This window comes from Corylus avellana, chromosome 6, assembly GCF_965113065.1.
Source record: "Corylus avellana chromosome 6, dhCorAvel1.hap1.2, whole genome shotgun sequence".
Classification (NCBI taxonomy): domain Eukaryota; kingdom Viridiplantae; phylum Streptophyta; class Magnoliopsida; order Fagales; family Betulaceae; genus Corylus; species Corylus avellana.
The window spans coordinates 19,315,634-19,332,338 of NC_142495.1; the positions used below are offsets into that span (position 1 = coordinate 19,315,634).

The 16,705-nt window shown below is 36.5% G+C and overlaps 1 protein-coding gene across 3 annotated transcripts; it reads right to left on the reverse strand.

The window, feature by feature from the left end:
* Positions 1–1,539: 1,539 nt before the first annotated feature.
* On the reverse strand, positions 1,540–6,926 carry LOC132186730 (RING/U-box superfamily protein). Of its 3 annotated transcripts, none has more exons than XM_059600753.2 (5): positions 6,705–6,912; positions 4,943–5,823; positions 3,117–3,242; positions 2,738–3,029; positions 1,540–2,152 (listed from the first exon to the last, which is right to left on the reverse strand). In XM_059600753.2, exons 2-5 carry the CDS (start codon positions 5,611–5,613, stop codon positions 1,964–1,966), a joined length of 1,278 nt encoding a protein of 425 aa, XP_059456736.1. In that variant the 5' UTR covers positions 5,614–5,823; positions 6,705–6,912; the 3' UTR covers positions 1,540–1,963. The 3 variants fall into 3 exon arrangements, 2 of the variants coding, with proteins under 2 accessions (XP_059456736.1, XP_059456737.1); XM_059600754.2 differs by having other exon boundaries at positions 6,634–6,723; XR_009440770.2 differs by having other exon boundaries at positions 2,065–2,152; positions 2,639–3,029; positions 6,705–6,926.
* Positions 6,927–16,705: the final 9,779 nt, after the last annotated feature.

Genomic DNA, 16,705 nt, shown 5'->3' on the forward strand with positions numbered 1-16,705 from the left:
AGAAACGAATATCACCTTCAATGCTAGATTCTAAATGCATCTAAAAGCTTTAGAAATGATCATCTCTATCCCTGTTCCTGATTCGGTGAGTTTATTTACACAAGGTTTGAAAAAAATTGATAATAATTGGTTTTAGCATAGAATATTAGTCTCTAGCCTAAATATAGTAGATGCCCATAGAACTTGTTTCAGCAGACAAAAGGAAAAAAAGAAGATTGCAATTTTAAATGGACAGCAAAGACCTAATCGCTTCAAATGAAGGTTGAGGGTGGCCGTTGTTTTTCTTGAATGAGTTGCTGCATTCAATCAAGAAAGAAAATGGTTCTTTTTTTGAATTGTACTAGTTTGATTGTGTGTGGACATGCTTTTGTTTATTTGTGAAAAAGGTATATGCTTTCTATTGGAGGGTGTAAAATACTTAATTTACACAAAGACCCGATTTAAGTTATTCTCAAAGAAAAAATTTAATGACTGATGGACATTGGCATATCAACCTAGTGGAATGCGAGTGAGATAGAAGTTGAGTATTTAGAATTACTAATTTTAGCTCCTCTTTAACTTTTTGAATTCGTTTCAATTGGTTGGAATTGTTGGATGGTGTTTTAAGTCTGTAGTTAGACAGCTCCCTGTTGTCTGGTTGGTGATTTGGAACTAATAAGCAAGAGTTCACCAATATATAGATTAGATTTCACTGGGTATAGGAAAAAAAGGAAGACACAAAAAGGGATGAGTTTTTCAACAACCATGCAATAGAAAAGAACTAAGGTTTTTGAAGCAGTATGGTATTAAGTGATACCAATATGATGGATAAGTTAAGTGTGAAATGTTCTTTGAAATTGCTTTTTCACATTTTTGTTTTTAGTCTTTTTTATTTTATAGTGTTGCGCAATTTGTTAATATGAGCTTTCTAATGCAGTTCTGATTGATTAGGTGCTGTTCCCGGCAATGAATTTGCCACCTTAGCACATGAACCCGAGTTGTAGTGGAGATGCTTGTCGGAGCGGCCGGTGTCCTTTTTGCCGGTGCAGAGGACCTAAAAGTTCAACCCCTCATCATCCCCATTATTCACGTCCATGTAAGTTCACCTTCCCTCACAAGTCACAAACAATCCTGGAGGAAAAGAAGGAAGACACATAGGATGAGTTTTCCAGCGGCCATAGAGAGAAAAAAATGTGAAACCAGCATGGTGGTAATGTTTTTTTCGCATATATTTTTTTATTAGTGTATGTTGTGTTACAACTTGTAAATACGATGGATAAGTATGACCTGAGCTTTCTAAAACAGTTTGTTAAAAGTAACTAAAGAATTAAGGGCCGTTCTCGGTGGTGAATTTGCCGCCCTGGCACATGAACACAACTTTGTAGTGGAAGAAATTGTTGGAGCGGCTGCCGCCCTTCTCACCGGTGCAGAGGACCTCATCATGACCATTATCCACATCCATGTAAATTTGCCTTTCCCTCACAAACAATCCTGGTTGCTCCCTGGATTCAATTACCTTATGAAAGCATGGAGGAGAGCCAAGCCCCTCAAAGTCAAAACAGAGAAAAAAACCCATCGTGATTTAGTAATTATAATGTACATATGTAAGTATACTTATAAAACACATTCTCCAACCAAGAATGGAAAATAATGTCATTTTTTTTACAAAGCTCGGTTTCTCATAGATATGGCTTACAGATACACTTGGAACAACACAAGTGTGTATATGCCTTATCTGATGCTAGGGCTAAACCACCTACCTCTCTAAAGACCAAAGGTCTCAGACAGATACAAATCACAAATGTATTATTCTGCACAACACAATGGAATTTGTTGTTGTGCTTGGAATTTAGCAGGGGCATTCGCATGCCATGAGACCCCGCTCCAAGCTTGCACCAACAATTGAGGTTTGAGACTTGAGGGCTTATAAACCATATCCCCTATGTTGGTCACATTCTGCCGCCGATTTCCTGTCCTCTTCATTCTAGTGCTGGCCGGAGTCTCTCGATGAAGATGAGGTGACACTGCACTCGCCAACCTCACTTTTACAAAGCGGACATAAAGCATTGATCTTTAACCATTTGTCAACACACTCCACGTGAAAGACATGAAAGCAGGGCAGCTCCCTCAACTCTTCATCGTCCGCATATTTCGCCAAGCATATACAACAAACCTGCAAGAGATAGATAAAAAGGCATGAATTAATTTTTTTTTTATAAAAAAAACAGAACACAACGGATACAGTAGGATCAAAATTTGAAGTCCCATAACCACCTGACAAATATAGCAATTACATAACCCATCATGTACCTTTGTAGCAGCCCTTGCTCTAGATAACCTAGTAAGTTATGGGCATGTCAACTATAAAATAAACATCAGACTTGTGGTGCTTAGAGACAAAAACATCGACTTATGGCATTTTTCAATTTGAATAGGAACTCAAAGATAAGTTAGTGAAATGACAAGCAAATTCAGGAACTAATATGGCCAAGTAAGCAACCGATGAGTTCAGAAAACAGTTAGGCAACTAATATAAATTCACACACTTATGCTAATGACAGGCAAACTGATATGCAGATTCAGTAGCTGAGCAAAAAGGAGCTCAAACTTCTTAATGTTTAAGGACGATTAGGCAGAATCTTCCTGAGTTTTGCCCAACCTGATTGTGGAAGCTGCTTTTAATCCAAATTCAGTTAGTCGGTAGTTGAATTTCAAGAACACGAGTTCAGATGCCACAATAACCTAATATCAAACTCACCGCATCTTCCCCTGATATGGCACGTTCCTTTTCTGTTCCTGCAGCCAAGACCCCACCTTCATTCACACCCGAGTTGATTTCCTGATCCTCAGCATTCCCATTTTTCTTCAACTTGAACTTGTACGTTGGCAGAGCATTTATAGATTCTGGGGTAGCCCCTCTAGTCTGAGAAAGATCCTCGCGAGAACCCAAAATAGAAATTATGCAAGGCAAGCAGCAACATATCGTTGCACATAGTATGAAAGGCATGGCATATCCAATACAGCTGAAGGTAAGAAACACTATACATAACCTGCAGGCAAGCGAAGAAACAGTTAGATAGCTCAACTAAGGAAAAATCCCAGAAAAAACAAATAACTAGAATGTCCTTAACTGATACCTATACAACTTGGGTGCATCAGAGGGTGAAGAGTGACCTCCGAATATCCAGACATTGCCCACAACAAACCAGACTGCAAAGAAGCAGTCCAAGGCCATCTTGAAATGGTCCACTAATCCATTGAGTCTGCGAATCAGCAATGAAATCCTTCACTTAGTCGCACCATCGATTGACTATCTAAAGAGTTTAACTTTTTGGGGGGTTGGGGGAGGGAAAGACAGGAAAAGCTCCAACTCTTTTATAACTAAAAGTAGCAAACGAGGAACCATTAAGTTTGGATTAGTGTCTACTTGGTAGTACGCATCATAATAAACTCCATTAACTTCTGACTTTGCTCTTCAAACTAGTTGGCTTATAATTTTTTTTTTTTATCAGCAATAAAAAACTTTATTGAAAAGCGAAAGGCGCCCTTAAATGCACATGCTGTATACCCAGGGTGCTTCCACAAGCCCGGAACCCACAAAACAGCAAAAACACCCACACCCCAACCCACCCAAAAGCCCACAACCCCAACACCCACAAGACAACAAAGCCCAAGCCCTCAAACGCTAACAAGTGTGAGTCTTGCCTTTTTCACGCCTAGATGATACTCCCTTCGCATCATAGTTAATGGAGCATTCCAAATTAATATTGACACAGTCCCAACATATTAGAAGAGCACTACTGATTTTAATTTTTGCATCTGCAGCAGCATCCACATTGAAGAAAGCCAACTTAACTTTGCCAGTATAATCTAGAAAGGTTAAAAAAGGGACAAAATTTTGACAAGATTGAATAATTATAAATGTTGACTGGTTAGTTAAATCACAATAGAACATATGATCATTCATAAATATGATAAATCTACTTTAGCCACCACAATACATCAGAAAATAGTTTCTTCGAAGTGATATTACATGAATACATAAGTTTTTACTTATATCATTCTATATTATATATATCTAAAAAGCATGAGGGCAGATAAGGCTGCCTTTCAGAAGCACCGAAATTGGCTTATTCTCCTCTTCTAAAAGATTACAAGCCCAAAGCAAGTACTTACCCTTATTTGTTATAAAAGATTAAATTGGCTTATTCAATATGTTAGAGCATCCTCAATGAGCTCTCTAAAATTTCTCCAAATTTTAGCTAAAAAAATCTACTTTTACTATTTTAGTTACCCAATTCCCAATGCACCATATATCAAACTCTTTAAATATTTCCCAACTTCATTTAAATATTGTTTTTATTGATTTGGTGAAAAAGTAATCATGAGTTAGCCACTTCCCAAAGTACCTTTTTAATGCAATACTTTAATGAGTTAGATGTTCAATGTGAAAAAGTAAAAATATTAAAAAATTGAATGGCTAAAGAAAATTGAGCACCAAATTTCGAGAGAGTATTTAACAATAACAAATTTGGAGAAAGGACGGAGAGTTTGATAGACATTGAGGATGCTCTTAAGCCTCATTAATTGTCCAAAAGCTTCATGTTCATTGAACTAAACTAATGTAGCCACTGCCGAGACAATACTAACAAGGAACAACTATTAAAGGAAAAGATGCATGAGAACCACGTTTTTTATGGATATAAGATTATACTTTAAGGGAACCATAAATTTTCAGACAAACCTAAACTTGATTAACTAAGTTGTAACCATATTCTTTAGTTGCTAAGCATGCAGCAGGGCAGTAGCATCAGTATGACTATAATGGAACCTAAGTGTTGACATTATTTCATAATGCAAACTAAAAAACACCTGATAAATAGGAACATGCGCATCTATTTGAAAAACAAAATGCATCACCAGAGATTTGAAAAGTAAATGAACAAAATGAAGGCAATGATACCGTGCACTTAGGGTTCCAAGTTGATTGTTCCTTGAGAAATTTTCTGAGTTCTGAATATTTTCCTCATCTAAAGATTGAGTGGCAGAGATAGCAGTATAAGATGTAGGTTCAGGAGTATTGCTTTGAGAAGAGCCTTGATGTGATTGAGAAGAATCTTGCTCAGTACTCTGGTTGCGGTTACGATATCGCCAGTAAAGAATAGGAAGTGTTGCAACACAGCCGGATGCATAACCCACGACCCATTCAAACAATGGGGTTTGAGGATTTTCATTTCTTGACAATGACAAAACAACAACAGATGCTATAATTTGACTCACAGTGACAACTAGTTCAACAGAGATCCAAAGCCCAGAATTCAATGGGCTCCTACGGCGACGACCATAGCCATCACCTCTTCTCCTGAACGACGAAGTCCTAGAGTTTAATCTATTTGACGAAGCCAAAGAAGTTTGATAAGTTGGGGGCCTTGTGCCACTTGATGGTCTATCTTCATGTTGAGTCGAATCCGTCCTAGGTGGCTGATCATCATGAGAAGAGCTTGATGACGCATCGCCATTTCTAGATATGTCAATTATGTGCTCATGATCATTATGGCTTCCCACACGCTCCATTAGCAAAGGGTATTGGTCAGTTAGAGCGCTGCTATTTGTTTCCAGAGAGGGATCATCCATCTAAGTCAGCCAACCAGCTTAGAAGGCAAGAAAGCATAGATCCACAATAACGAGCAATCCGATTTTTTGGACCTTTTTTTCCCCCCAAATTCTCTTAGTGAAGAAATATATAACTTGCCTAATATGCTGAATGGCTTGCAACAAGATCCCCGCAACACTTGTCACCACAAAATCTAAAACATTCAACTTTCATCCTAATTCATATGCAAGCTGCCAAAATCAGAACGAGAATCAATATCTTTACTTAAAATGTTACGGAGCCCAATTTCAACACCAGATACATTATCAAAGCTGAAATCATATCTCATAATTAATAAGATGTGCAATAACAGCTTACAAAAAAGCTGCTCAACGGCATAGTCAGACAAAGGGAGGTTACATGATTCATGTGACGTTGAGATTTACATATTTATAATTACTTTCTAAATACCTTTGTGAGCATCACCATGAGAAAAAGAAAATTATTAAGTCATAAACAATCAATGATACGGAGCTAGATGGTCAATAGTTACACAAGAAGCATACTAGAGGAAGCACCCAGCTAGAATAAGTAAAAATAAGTAAAAATCAAAACCAAATCCATGACAAAAACACAACTACCATCCTTCTAAAATGAAACTAATGTTGCAGAACTTGAAAAAGGTAATTATGAACCGTAAAAATGCATCACATTTTAACCAAAATCTTGAACCTAACACAAGAATAACACAGACCAGCACACAACAGCCCTAGACCATAGAGGCCCACTAACTGAAAATTCAAGATAAAGCCAAATTTGCAGCATCTAAGACAAATATCAAACTCAGAAACAAAACCCACAAACCAAAATTTCCATATATATATATATATATAACAGATGGAACCAAATTATCGTCCCAAACACTGACTATTCTAAACCGACCAAATCCACGCAAAAAGAGTTAAAACCCACTAATAATTGTCTACAGTAGAAATGAAATTACCAGATATTTCAAAAAAATAAAACCCTAAACCATCGAAGATGGCATACAAAATCTGTACCAGATTCAAATAAGTAGCAGAATTCAGAGGGACAGATAAAGGAGACTATCAGGTAAGGCTTCAAAGCTCACTTTGTTTTCAGTTAGAAACGTTTATTTTCCCCAGAAAAAATAGCGTCATCTCTGTGCTCCATTGCTTCCGTAAAACTCTTTTCTGGGAGAGAGACAGAGACATTGAAATCACATATGAGCTGTGCAACTGAGTAAGGGGTTAATTGGACCGTTCATTGTAGAGGTTGATATCAAAATGGTGGGGTCTCTCTAGCAATGGTTGATTCGACGGTTATGATTCTCTCAGTTAGGAAGAACATTTGGGGAGACGCATTTGGACTGTCGGATTTTCAGAATGATCAACTTTTGTACTTTTTGTTTGATCCAACGACTATAATTCGGTAGTATTTTCTTTTCATTGTTTTTTTTTTTTTTTGGAAAATATGGATGACTTTTGAGAAGACCCATAAATTTCAAAGTCATAATTTAACTTTTTGAACCTTCAATTTGATTCATTTGAAGTCTCTGTCAAATTTTAAACGTTAAAAGTGATGAAATAACTTTTATATTTTTGACTTTATTTAAAAAATTATAAATTTGTTCTTAATTTTAAATTTTTTTTTTAAAAAATTGAACCATGGCGGGGTTGCAGCCAGACCTAGCCGTGGGTCTCCTGACCCGAGCTGGGTCATGGCCAGACCACGACCTGACTCATGCGGGTCACATGTGTGGGTTTGGCCTGACCCACAGTTGGGTCACATTGGAATCCATTTTTTCCTAAAAAAGAAAAAAGAAAAAATATCGAAGGATAATTTGATCTTTTTTGTTAGGGGTTAACTGCTAAATTTGACGGAGGAGGGTCAATTGAATCAAATTGAAAATTTAGGGGGTGAAATTAAGAGTTTTTAAAATTTAAGGAGTATCCTTAAAACGTGCAATGGTTCAGGGGTATAAAGTTTTGTTTTGTTTTGTTTTTGTTTTTGTTTTTTTTTTTTTTTTTTTAAGTTAACAAATCGAATCAGAACTTTTTATTTTATTTTTTAATTTTTTATGAGTGTAACTTTTTATTTTATTTTTTAATTTTTTATGAGTTTTACAGAATATTACGAAAGTATAACATTTGATAATTCCAGAAAAATATTTCACGAGAAATTCTCTCAAGAATATGTTTTGAATTTTGGAGGTATAGATTTTTGCATTCGAGTTCTTTTCGTGCTTCCAAAAAAAAAAAAAAAAAAAAAAAAAAAAACTTTTTTAAGTACATAATCAAGGCCACCTCGATAAATCTTGATACGCAAGACAATAAGTTTAAGTGGGCTTTTTTTTTTTTTTTTTTTTTTTTTTTTTTTTTTAATATTTAAATATTTATTTTAATACTAATATTATATTTTTTATTTAAAAATCATTCTTCTAGCTATTTGGGGTGTATAATTACTAATGAAATTTTTATATTCAAATTTTTCTAACATCTCATTTCCATTTAATCTTTCTTGTGATATTGTTGGTTTTAGGTAGGATTTCACCAATTTTATTTTTGAAAAACTTATTTATGCATAATCAATTGCATATAATATGTATTCTTAATAAAATTCTTTAAGCAATACATACATTTGAAAAAAAATCAAGTCTTTGTATAGAATTTAATATGTCAATTGGAGCACTTTCTTTTATTTGTAAAATTTCTTTTAAAATTTTAATTTTGAAAATAAATCTAAACCATCATTAGTTTAATTTGTTTTTTTTTTTCTTTGCCTTGTTTCAAGAATCGAACATTCATCTTCTTGGCAAAAGATCCTCTCCAGTTCAAAATGAATGGAAGGGTATCTAGTCCGTTATACCAAAAGGATAAAATTGTCATTTCACATATGTTTTTGACAATTCTATTATTGTAGGGAAAAATGTAATTTAGCCCCTAAACTACTAGCCATTTCCATTTTAGTCCCATAATATTCAAAAAGTGATAAAGTAGCCCTTAAACTACCAAATAGTTGCAATTTGATCACTCTGTTAGTCATTACAGTCAAATAGGACTATGTCGTTTTGGCAAGATTAAGTTACTAAAATGCCATTTTAGAAAAAAAAAAAATCAGTATAAAAAATGCCCCCCCCAAAACGACGTCGTTTTGAGGAAAAGAAAAAGAAAAAAAAAAACCAGTGGTTTCCGGCCACCCCATAGGCCATGGGGGGTGGCTTCCTAGCCACCCCAACAAGCTTAGGGGTGGTCGTTGAGCCACCCCCTAGACCATGGGGGTGGCCAGCAGCCACCCCAAGACCTGTGGTTGTGGCTGGGCGGCCACCCATAGGTTTGGGGGTGGCCACCCAGCCACCCCCATAGGCCTGGGGGTGGCTCGGTGGCCACCCCCATGGCTTATGGGGTGGCTGGGCGACCACCCCCAGGCCTGTTGGGGTGGCTGGGCAGCCATCCCATAGGCCACAAGGTGGCCGCCCAACCACCCCATGGCCGGAAACCACTGGTTTTTTTTTTTTTTTTTTTTTTTTTCCTTCAAAACGACGTCGTTTTGGGGGGCATTTTTTAAGTTATTTATTATTATTATTATTATTATTATTTTTTTTTTTTTTCGAAAAGGGCATTTTAGTAACTTAACCTTGCCGAAACGATGTAGTTTTGAATTGACGGTAATGACTAACAGAGTGGCTAAATTGCAATTATTTGGTAGTTTGTGGGGCTATTTTATCACTTTTTGAACATTAGGGGGCTAAAATGAAAATGACTGGTAATTTGAGAGGCTAAATTATATTTTTTCCATTATTGTAATATAAATGACTGAATACTCTCCAGTTCAAAGTCCTTATCCTGTTTCAAGAATGGAACAATGGGGAGAGAATTAAATGATGTTAACGTCTTTTCTAATTACTTGTTTACCATAATTAGTGGCTTTAATTAAATAATATAGACTATAGTTAAGGCTTTAATTTTTTTTTTATTTTTTTTTATGGAATAAATATTTATTAATTAGTATTTGGAAGCTTTAGGTGACCGCCTAATAAGCCTAATGATTAAGTCGGCCTTGTGCATAATCAAAGATTAGTTTCTTCTTATTTTATTTTGTTTCTAAAAGCAAACATTCAATTTTTTTTTTTTTTTTGGTCAGATTCTTTTTTCTTTTCCCTATTGGTCTCATCCTTTTTTTTGGTTCTCTTTTTTCAAAATATTCTGGCGTGTGGTGAATCCATGTTCTTAAGGAAGGAGGGAATATATGGACTTGAGAAAAATATCCTTTCATGGATTGATTAAGTTTATCTTAGATTATATATACAATCATAACATAATAACTCATTTTCCTAAGAGGTCTTTTGACAATTGCAATGCGGCTATGTATTTTAGGTTAGTATTAATTAGTAATACTAACAAAGTGCAAAGTTTTGCATGTGGACCCAAAAGAATCCCTTACAAGACTCGTAGGAGAAATTATATACCGATGGACCTCTAAAGTCGGACTGCTAAAGAAAGTTAAAGCCCTAAAAGATGTCCATCATCACTTCAAAAAAAAAAAAAAAAGAATAAAAAGGAAGACATTTTATGCCTTTTTTTAATGTCGTTTTGTTCAAACGGTCCAAAATTATGTTTTTGTGCCGTTTACTGTACAAACGGCATATTAGCAAAGCCATGACCATGCTAGGACCAAACCCAGTAACCAAGTTCACACTAGGTTCGATATTGACAACATGATGCACTTTTGTCTTAATGGGATACACTACAGTCGATCCCATCTTCTGCCAAGTCATATAATAACCTCCCACGCCAAAAACTACCCCAATAGGTGGTAGATCAGCATCATGAAAACAATTGTTTGCTTTTGCTACCCATATATGGTGGGTGGATTGGGAAGTTAGCATAGTATATTCACTTAATTAGGAGTTTGATATCATGAAAACAAACGCTGCTTTAAAATCACCACAACCCCAATAAAAGCTTGAATAACATTTGACATTGAGCAAGTAAATATATTATATTATGGTCAAGTGGCATTAGATTTCGTTTACGAACAAAAATTTCATAAAAATGGAATATATTATATTAAACGATTTGTGATTAATTTTTAAGTGTAATCATTCAATATTGAACAACTATTGCAAGACATGTGATTGTTCGGGTGTCAATCTGTCCTTTGGATACTTGCAACTAGACAAGTTTAACCAATTTATTTATAACTTCAGACAAGGCCTAGGTTTCTACAGCCCAAGTACATACATTAAGGTAGTTCAAATCCTTGGAAAACAATTGAAAAAGCCCACGTAAAGGTAATATTCTGTATTGGTAGATTGGTTTACCATGGAGATGTTTGAGTTTCTTTTTAATAGTTATCGGTAGGGATGAAAAGGCGGTTACGGTTAGCAGTTATTGGCTATAGCCGCTAACCGTAACCGCCTAGGCGGTTAGTAAAATTCACTAACCGCCTAGACAGTTAACCGACGATTAGCAGTTAATAACCTTAATAACCCTTAACCGCTTTTTAAAGAAAAATCTAAAAAGTACAATTTTTTTTTTTTTATTTAAAAAAAAAAACAAAAACTAAAAATGACGCCTTTTTTTTTTTTTTAATGGTAATATGATAATACCTCATCATTTCTAAATTTTTATATATATTTAAACACATTGTTTCATGTATTATATATATATATATAAAGTAGTCTGCGGTCTATTCTAATTGCCTTTAAAAGCGGTTAGCAGTTAACGATTAGTGTAGTTAATGATTAACGAGCGATTATTAACCGCCCGCCTTTTCACCTATATATTTTTCTATTTACCAAAAGCCAATGCGGTACATGCAGTGTTATGGGAGACTAGATCACATCCACCATAAAGCTAGCAGCGTTTTGATAAACGATGCTAATTAAATGAAGAAGGCTACTAATTTTAGAAATCAACGACGTGTACAGAAATCATCTTTACTATTTTAATTTTAATTTTTTTATTTTGACATGTTTGCACAAGAGGGGGGAAGAAGAATTCGAACTAGTGACCTCCGCTTTATAAGACGTGGTTTCCAGCCGATTTAGCTACCTTTTGGGGACTCATCTTTACTATTACAAATTGGTGATGTTTTAGTAAACAATGACAATTTATAAAATTAGGGCGTTTTTCAAAATTCCGCTAAATTCAATAACTCACGGCATTTCCTAAAGCATTGTTAGAGCATTACTTTTTTTTTTTTTTTGAGAGAAATTCTGACTTTATTCATTAAAGAATTAAAGAGCCTAGGCTCTACAAAGAAAGAGCTAATTGCATTAAATTGACAATGTCAAAAATACTATTAGAGGTTTTTTCAAGCCAAATTCTATCCATCACAGTTCGGGTCACCTCATTTGCAAAACCGTGCGCCGCCTTATTAGCTTCACGTTTGACATATCGCACCTCCCATCCATGGAATGTATTGAGAAAACATAACCGTAAAAGACTCGCAAACGTTGAAAAAAAAAAAAAAAACACATAGGTTGAGAATGTCGGTAGAGAAACAATGTAGCAAATTGCAAAAGTAAAGTACCACAAACGTAAAACATAACGTAAATTGCAGAGAAACAATAAAAAATAATAAAGTAACATTGAGAATGAATAAAAAAAAATCGTGCATTTTGCTACAATAATTAGTTAGAAGTTTGCTAACTACTATAGCAAACAATGAACTTTACATTTTCTGTAGCTAATCTGTTGGAGATCATCTTATAGTGATGTTAGCATCGTTGTTGTATTTGCGGGGAAAAAAACTGTGTTTATGTAAAACATCTCTAATACGATTAGTTAAGGGTGTACAAGTAGTTACGGTTGCGGTTATTGTTTCTTAACCGCAATTGCCTTATGCCGTTATTACTTAACTTTAAAGTAACCATGTTCGTCCTGTTAGGGCCGGTTAGCGGTTAAATGACGGTTATTGAAGGCCAAGCTGCATCATTAACTGTCTGTCAAGTAGTTTTTAAGGAGTAGCTCAATCGACTGAGGACCATGCTTCATGAAGCGGAGGTCACCAGTTCGAATTCCCCTCCCCCCTTTCCCTCCCATTGTGCGGACGTACATGTATAAAAACAAACGAAAATTGTCTGTCAAGTAATGGGCATTTTGAGTATTTTTTAGTGTTTTGAGCTTTCTTTTTAAGACTAGTTTAAAATTGTTTTGGGCTTGTTAAGCTTAAAACCATCCATCTGCCAGGCTTTGTCTTTGGTCTTTGTCAAAATTTCTAGGACTAATTGACATGGGTGTGTCCAGCAAGAGTCCATTAACAATTTCCCAAGCTTCAGTCCAAATAAGTCCACAAGCCCAACAGAATGCCAAGGCCCAAATTGAAGAAATCCTGATGCAGTCTAAAGAGTTCTAGTGAGTTTAAAAACATCATAGCCGTCCATTACTTCATCATTTCGAACACATACCTAGGTCTAACTTGAAGTTCAGAATCTTATCTTTCCAACTAAAAAGGTTTCAAATCATTTGGAGTCGCGTGCCAAAAGTTATGACCGTTTGAAGTGGAGTGGTCAGCCTTCTCGTGAATATTCGTTGAGGTGGCTGTTTGTCCCATTGTCTACTGCCCCACGAATTAATGATTGTTTTTTTGCCATTATTACTTGTTTAACTTCATTAGATGCTTATCCTATGCTTAGAGGGCTGTTCTAAGCATATATAATACTTGTGTGTGCAAGTGTAGGTGAGACTTAGAGTATTGTGTTAAAAAACCAGCATTTGGTTTTTGAGAGGAGAGTTCTCCTTGTATCTCTGTATTTCTTTGGTGTGAGCCTTGGAGTGGTGAGCGTTCTAGTTCTGTATTCTTTGTTATAATCCTTTGGGTGGTGATATTCTATATCTCTTGGGTGGTGAACTTCTATCTGTCATTTGAGTGTGAATTTGTGTACTTGTTTTCCATCTCATTTTCTGTTTGGTATCAAATTGGTATCAAAGCTAAGGTTGCTCAAGTCTTGATTTCTATGGCTGCTCGTGGTCGTCTTGCTCAGGCTAACCAACCCCTAGCAGCTCCAGAAAGAGACCTGCGAGATATCGAAATGGATAACTTGAGGAGACAAGTCCAACAGCTCCAAGAACGTTTACAACATTTTGAAGCCTTTGAACATGATGCCTCTCATCATGACTCGGAAGATGAAGTTTCCAGCGACAATGGAGAGAGTGTTAATCCTTTTCACCAAGCCTGTAGTCGCACCTCAAGTGACAGCACTCCACCTCATCCACGAAACCTAAGACTTCATGGTGTCCAACGCCATTACGATGTCAAGGTGGACATTCTAGAATTTGAAGGAAGAATGCAGCCCGATGAATTCATTGATTGGCTTAACACCATTGAGCGAATCTTTGATTACAAAGATGTTCCAGAACACCACAAGGTGAAGCTTGTTGCCATCAAGTTGAGAAAGCATGCTTCTATTTGGTGGGAGTAACTTAAGAAATAGCGGGAACGTGAAAGGAAAAGTCGTATTGTGATGTGGACAAAGATGAAAAAGGCTCTTAAGAAGAAGTATTTTCCAGATCATTATAGGCAAGATGCTTTTCTTAAGTTCCACAACTTTCGGCAGAACGAACTCTTTGGGGAGGAGTACACAACATAATTTGATCACTCTATGATGCGTTGCGATATTGTAGAACCGGAAGAGCAAATGGTAGCCCGTTACCTTGGAGGGTTACATTTCGAAATTGGTAATGTTGTTCAGTTACAGCCTTATTGGACTTACAATGATGTTTGTAAGCTCGCACTCAAGGTGGAGAGACAATTGAAGGAAGGGCGCAGGAGTACCTATCGACCTTTCAATCAAGGAGGAATTACCAACCGGGGGAGTAGTTCTACTGTCAAGACCACTCCATATCCCAAGAATGCAGCTGCCAAACCAACCAAGAGTGAAGCCAAAACAACCAGCTAAGAATGAAGCCCCAGTAGGTTCAAATCGCTCTAATACTTCTAACTCAAGTAAAAAATGCTTTAAATGTCATGGTTTTGGACATATTGCTTCTGATTGTCCAAATCGCAAGATAATCTCACTTGTTGAGGAAGACTTGGAAGATGATGAGGATGAACCAGTTGATGAAGAGTCTGAGGAAGACTTGACATATGCGGATCAAGGGGAGTCTCTTGTAATTCGCAGGATCTTGAAATCCACTTACGCAGAAGAAGATTGGCTTCGGAACAACATTTTCCACACCAAGTGCACCTCCAGTGGCAAGGTGTGTAATGTCATAATTGATGGGGGAAGTTGTGAGAATGTGGTGTCTACAACCATGGTGGAGAAACTCAACCTTAAAAAAGAACCTCATTCCCATCCTTATAAGCTTCAATGGCTTAAAAAGGGCAATGATATCCAGGTAATAAAGAAAAGCTTAGTTCGATTCTCTATTGGGAAGAATTACAAAGATGAAGTTTTGTGTGATGTTGTTCCTATGGATGCATGTCATATATTGCTTGGTAGACCATGGCAGCTTGATAGAAGAACTTTTCATGATGGTTTAAAAAACACTTATTCTTTTGAAAAAGATGGGACCAAAATTGCCTTAGCTCCGTTAAGAATGTTGACTACATCGAAACCTTCTAAAGGGGAGGGTAATAATCTACTTTCTATATGTGAAGTTGAGAGAGCTTTAACAGAATGTGGAGAAGGGTATGCTCTAGTGGTAGTTGAAAAGAAAGACACAATTGAACCTCTTATCTTACAACCAGTTCTTGAGAAATTTCCTGATGTTATTTCGGAAGAGCTTCCACCGGGTCTTCCATCCATGAGAGACATACAACACCACATTGACCTTGTTCCAGGTTCCGTTCTACCTAACAAGGCAGCCTATCGAATGAATCCAAGAGAGCATGAAGAGTTGCAGAGACAAGTTGATGAATTGATCACCAAAGGCCTTGTGAGAGAAAGCATGAGTCCTTGTGCTGTTCCAGTACTTCTAGTACCAAAGAAGGATGGTTCTTGGCGTATGTGCATTGACAGTAGGGCGGTGAACAAGATCACCATCAGGTATTGCTTTCCCATTTCGCGGCTAGATGATTTCCTTGATAAGCTTCATGGAGCCACAATCTTCTCCAACTTGGATCTTCGTAGCGGATACCATCAAATTCGCATGAGAGATGGTGATGAATGGAAGACAGCTTTTAAAACTAGAGATGGTCTTTATGAATGGATGGCCATTTGGACTCTCTAATGCTCCTAGTACATTTATGCGTCTCATGAATCATGTTTTTAAACCTTTTATGGGAAAATTTGTTGTTGTTTACTTTGATGATATCTTAGTTTACAACAAATCTCTAGAACAGCCTTTGGAGCACCTTCAACAAGTCTTTCAAACTCTACGAGAGCAGAAGTTGTATGTCAACTTGAAGAAGTGTCGTTTCTTCACAAATAGCCTAGTGCTCCTAGGCTATGTTGCTTCTAAGGAAGGAATCATGATGGATCCCAGCAAAATTGAGCCAATCACCAGCTGGCCTATTCCTAAGTCCCTTCATGACATCAGAAGCTTTCAAGGACTTTCATCATTCTAACGGTGTTTCATCAAAGGCTTCAGCACCATTATTGCTCTCATCACAGAATGTCTTAAGGGAGGAATGTTTAAGTGGATGGAAAAAGCCCAAAAGAGCTTTGAACTTCTCAAGCAGAAAGTAACGGAGGCACCAATCCTTGTGCTTCCAGATTTCTCCAAAGTGTTTGAAATTGATTGCAATGCTTCTAATCTGGGAATTGGTGGTGTTCTCAGCCAAGAAGGCAAACCAATTGCCTTTTTCAGTGAAAAGCTCAATGACTCCCGAAAGAAGTATTCCACCTATGACAAAGAATTATATGCTCTTGTTCGTGCCTTGGAGCATTGGAGTCATTGTTGTGCAAATTTATTTAACTCGCAAGTGCACGAATCAATTGTAGTTTAATGGATTGCAAGTGCGAGGTCGATCCCACAGAGAATTGTATTTTTGAAAGAACAATTTATATCTAAACTAATTAAATCCTAATCTAGTTCCAAAAGGGTTTTGATTTTTGAGTTTTGAAAATTAAAGGATAAACATAAACTAAATAAAATAAGTAAATCTAAGGATAAAGGTACTAAGGTTTGGGAATTCACACTCACCAAATCATAACAACATACT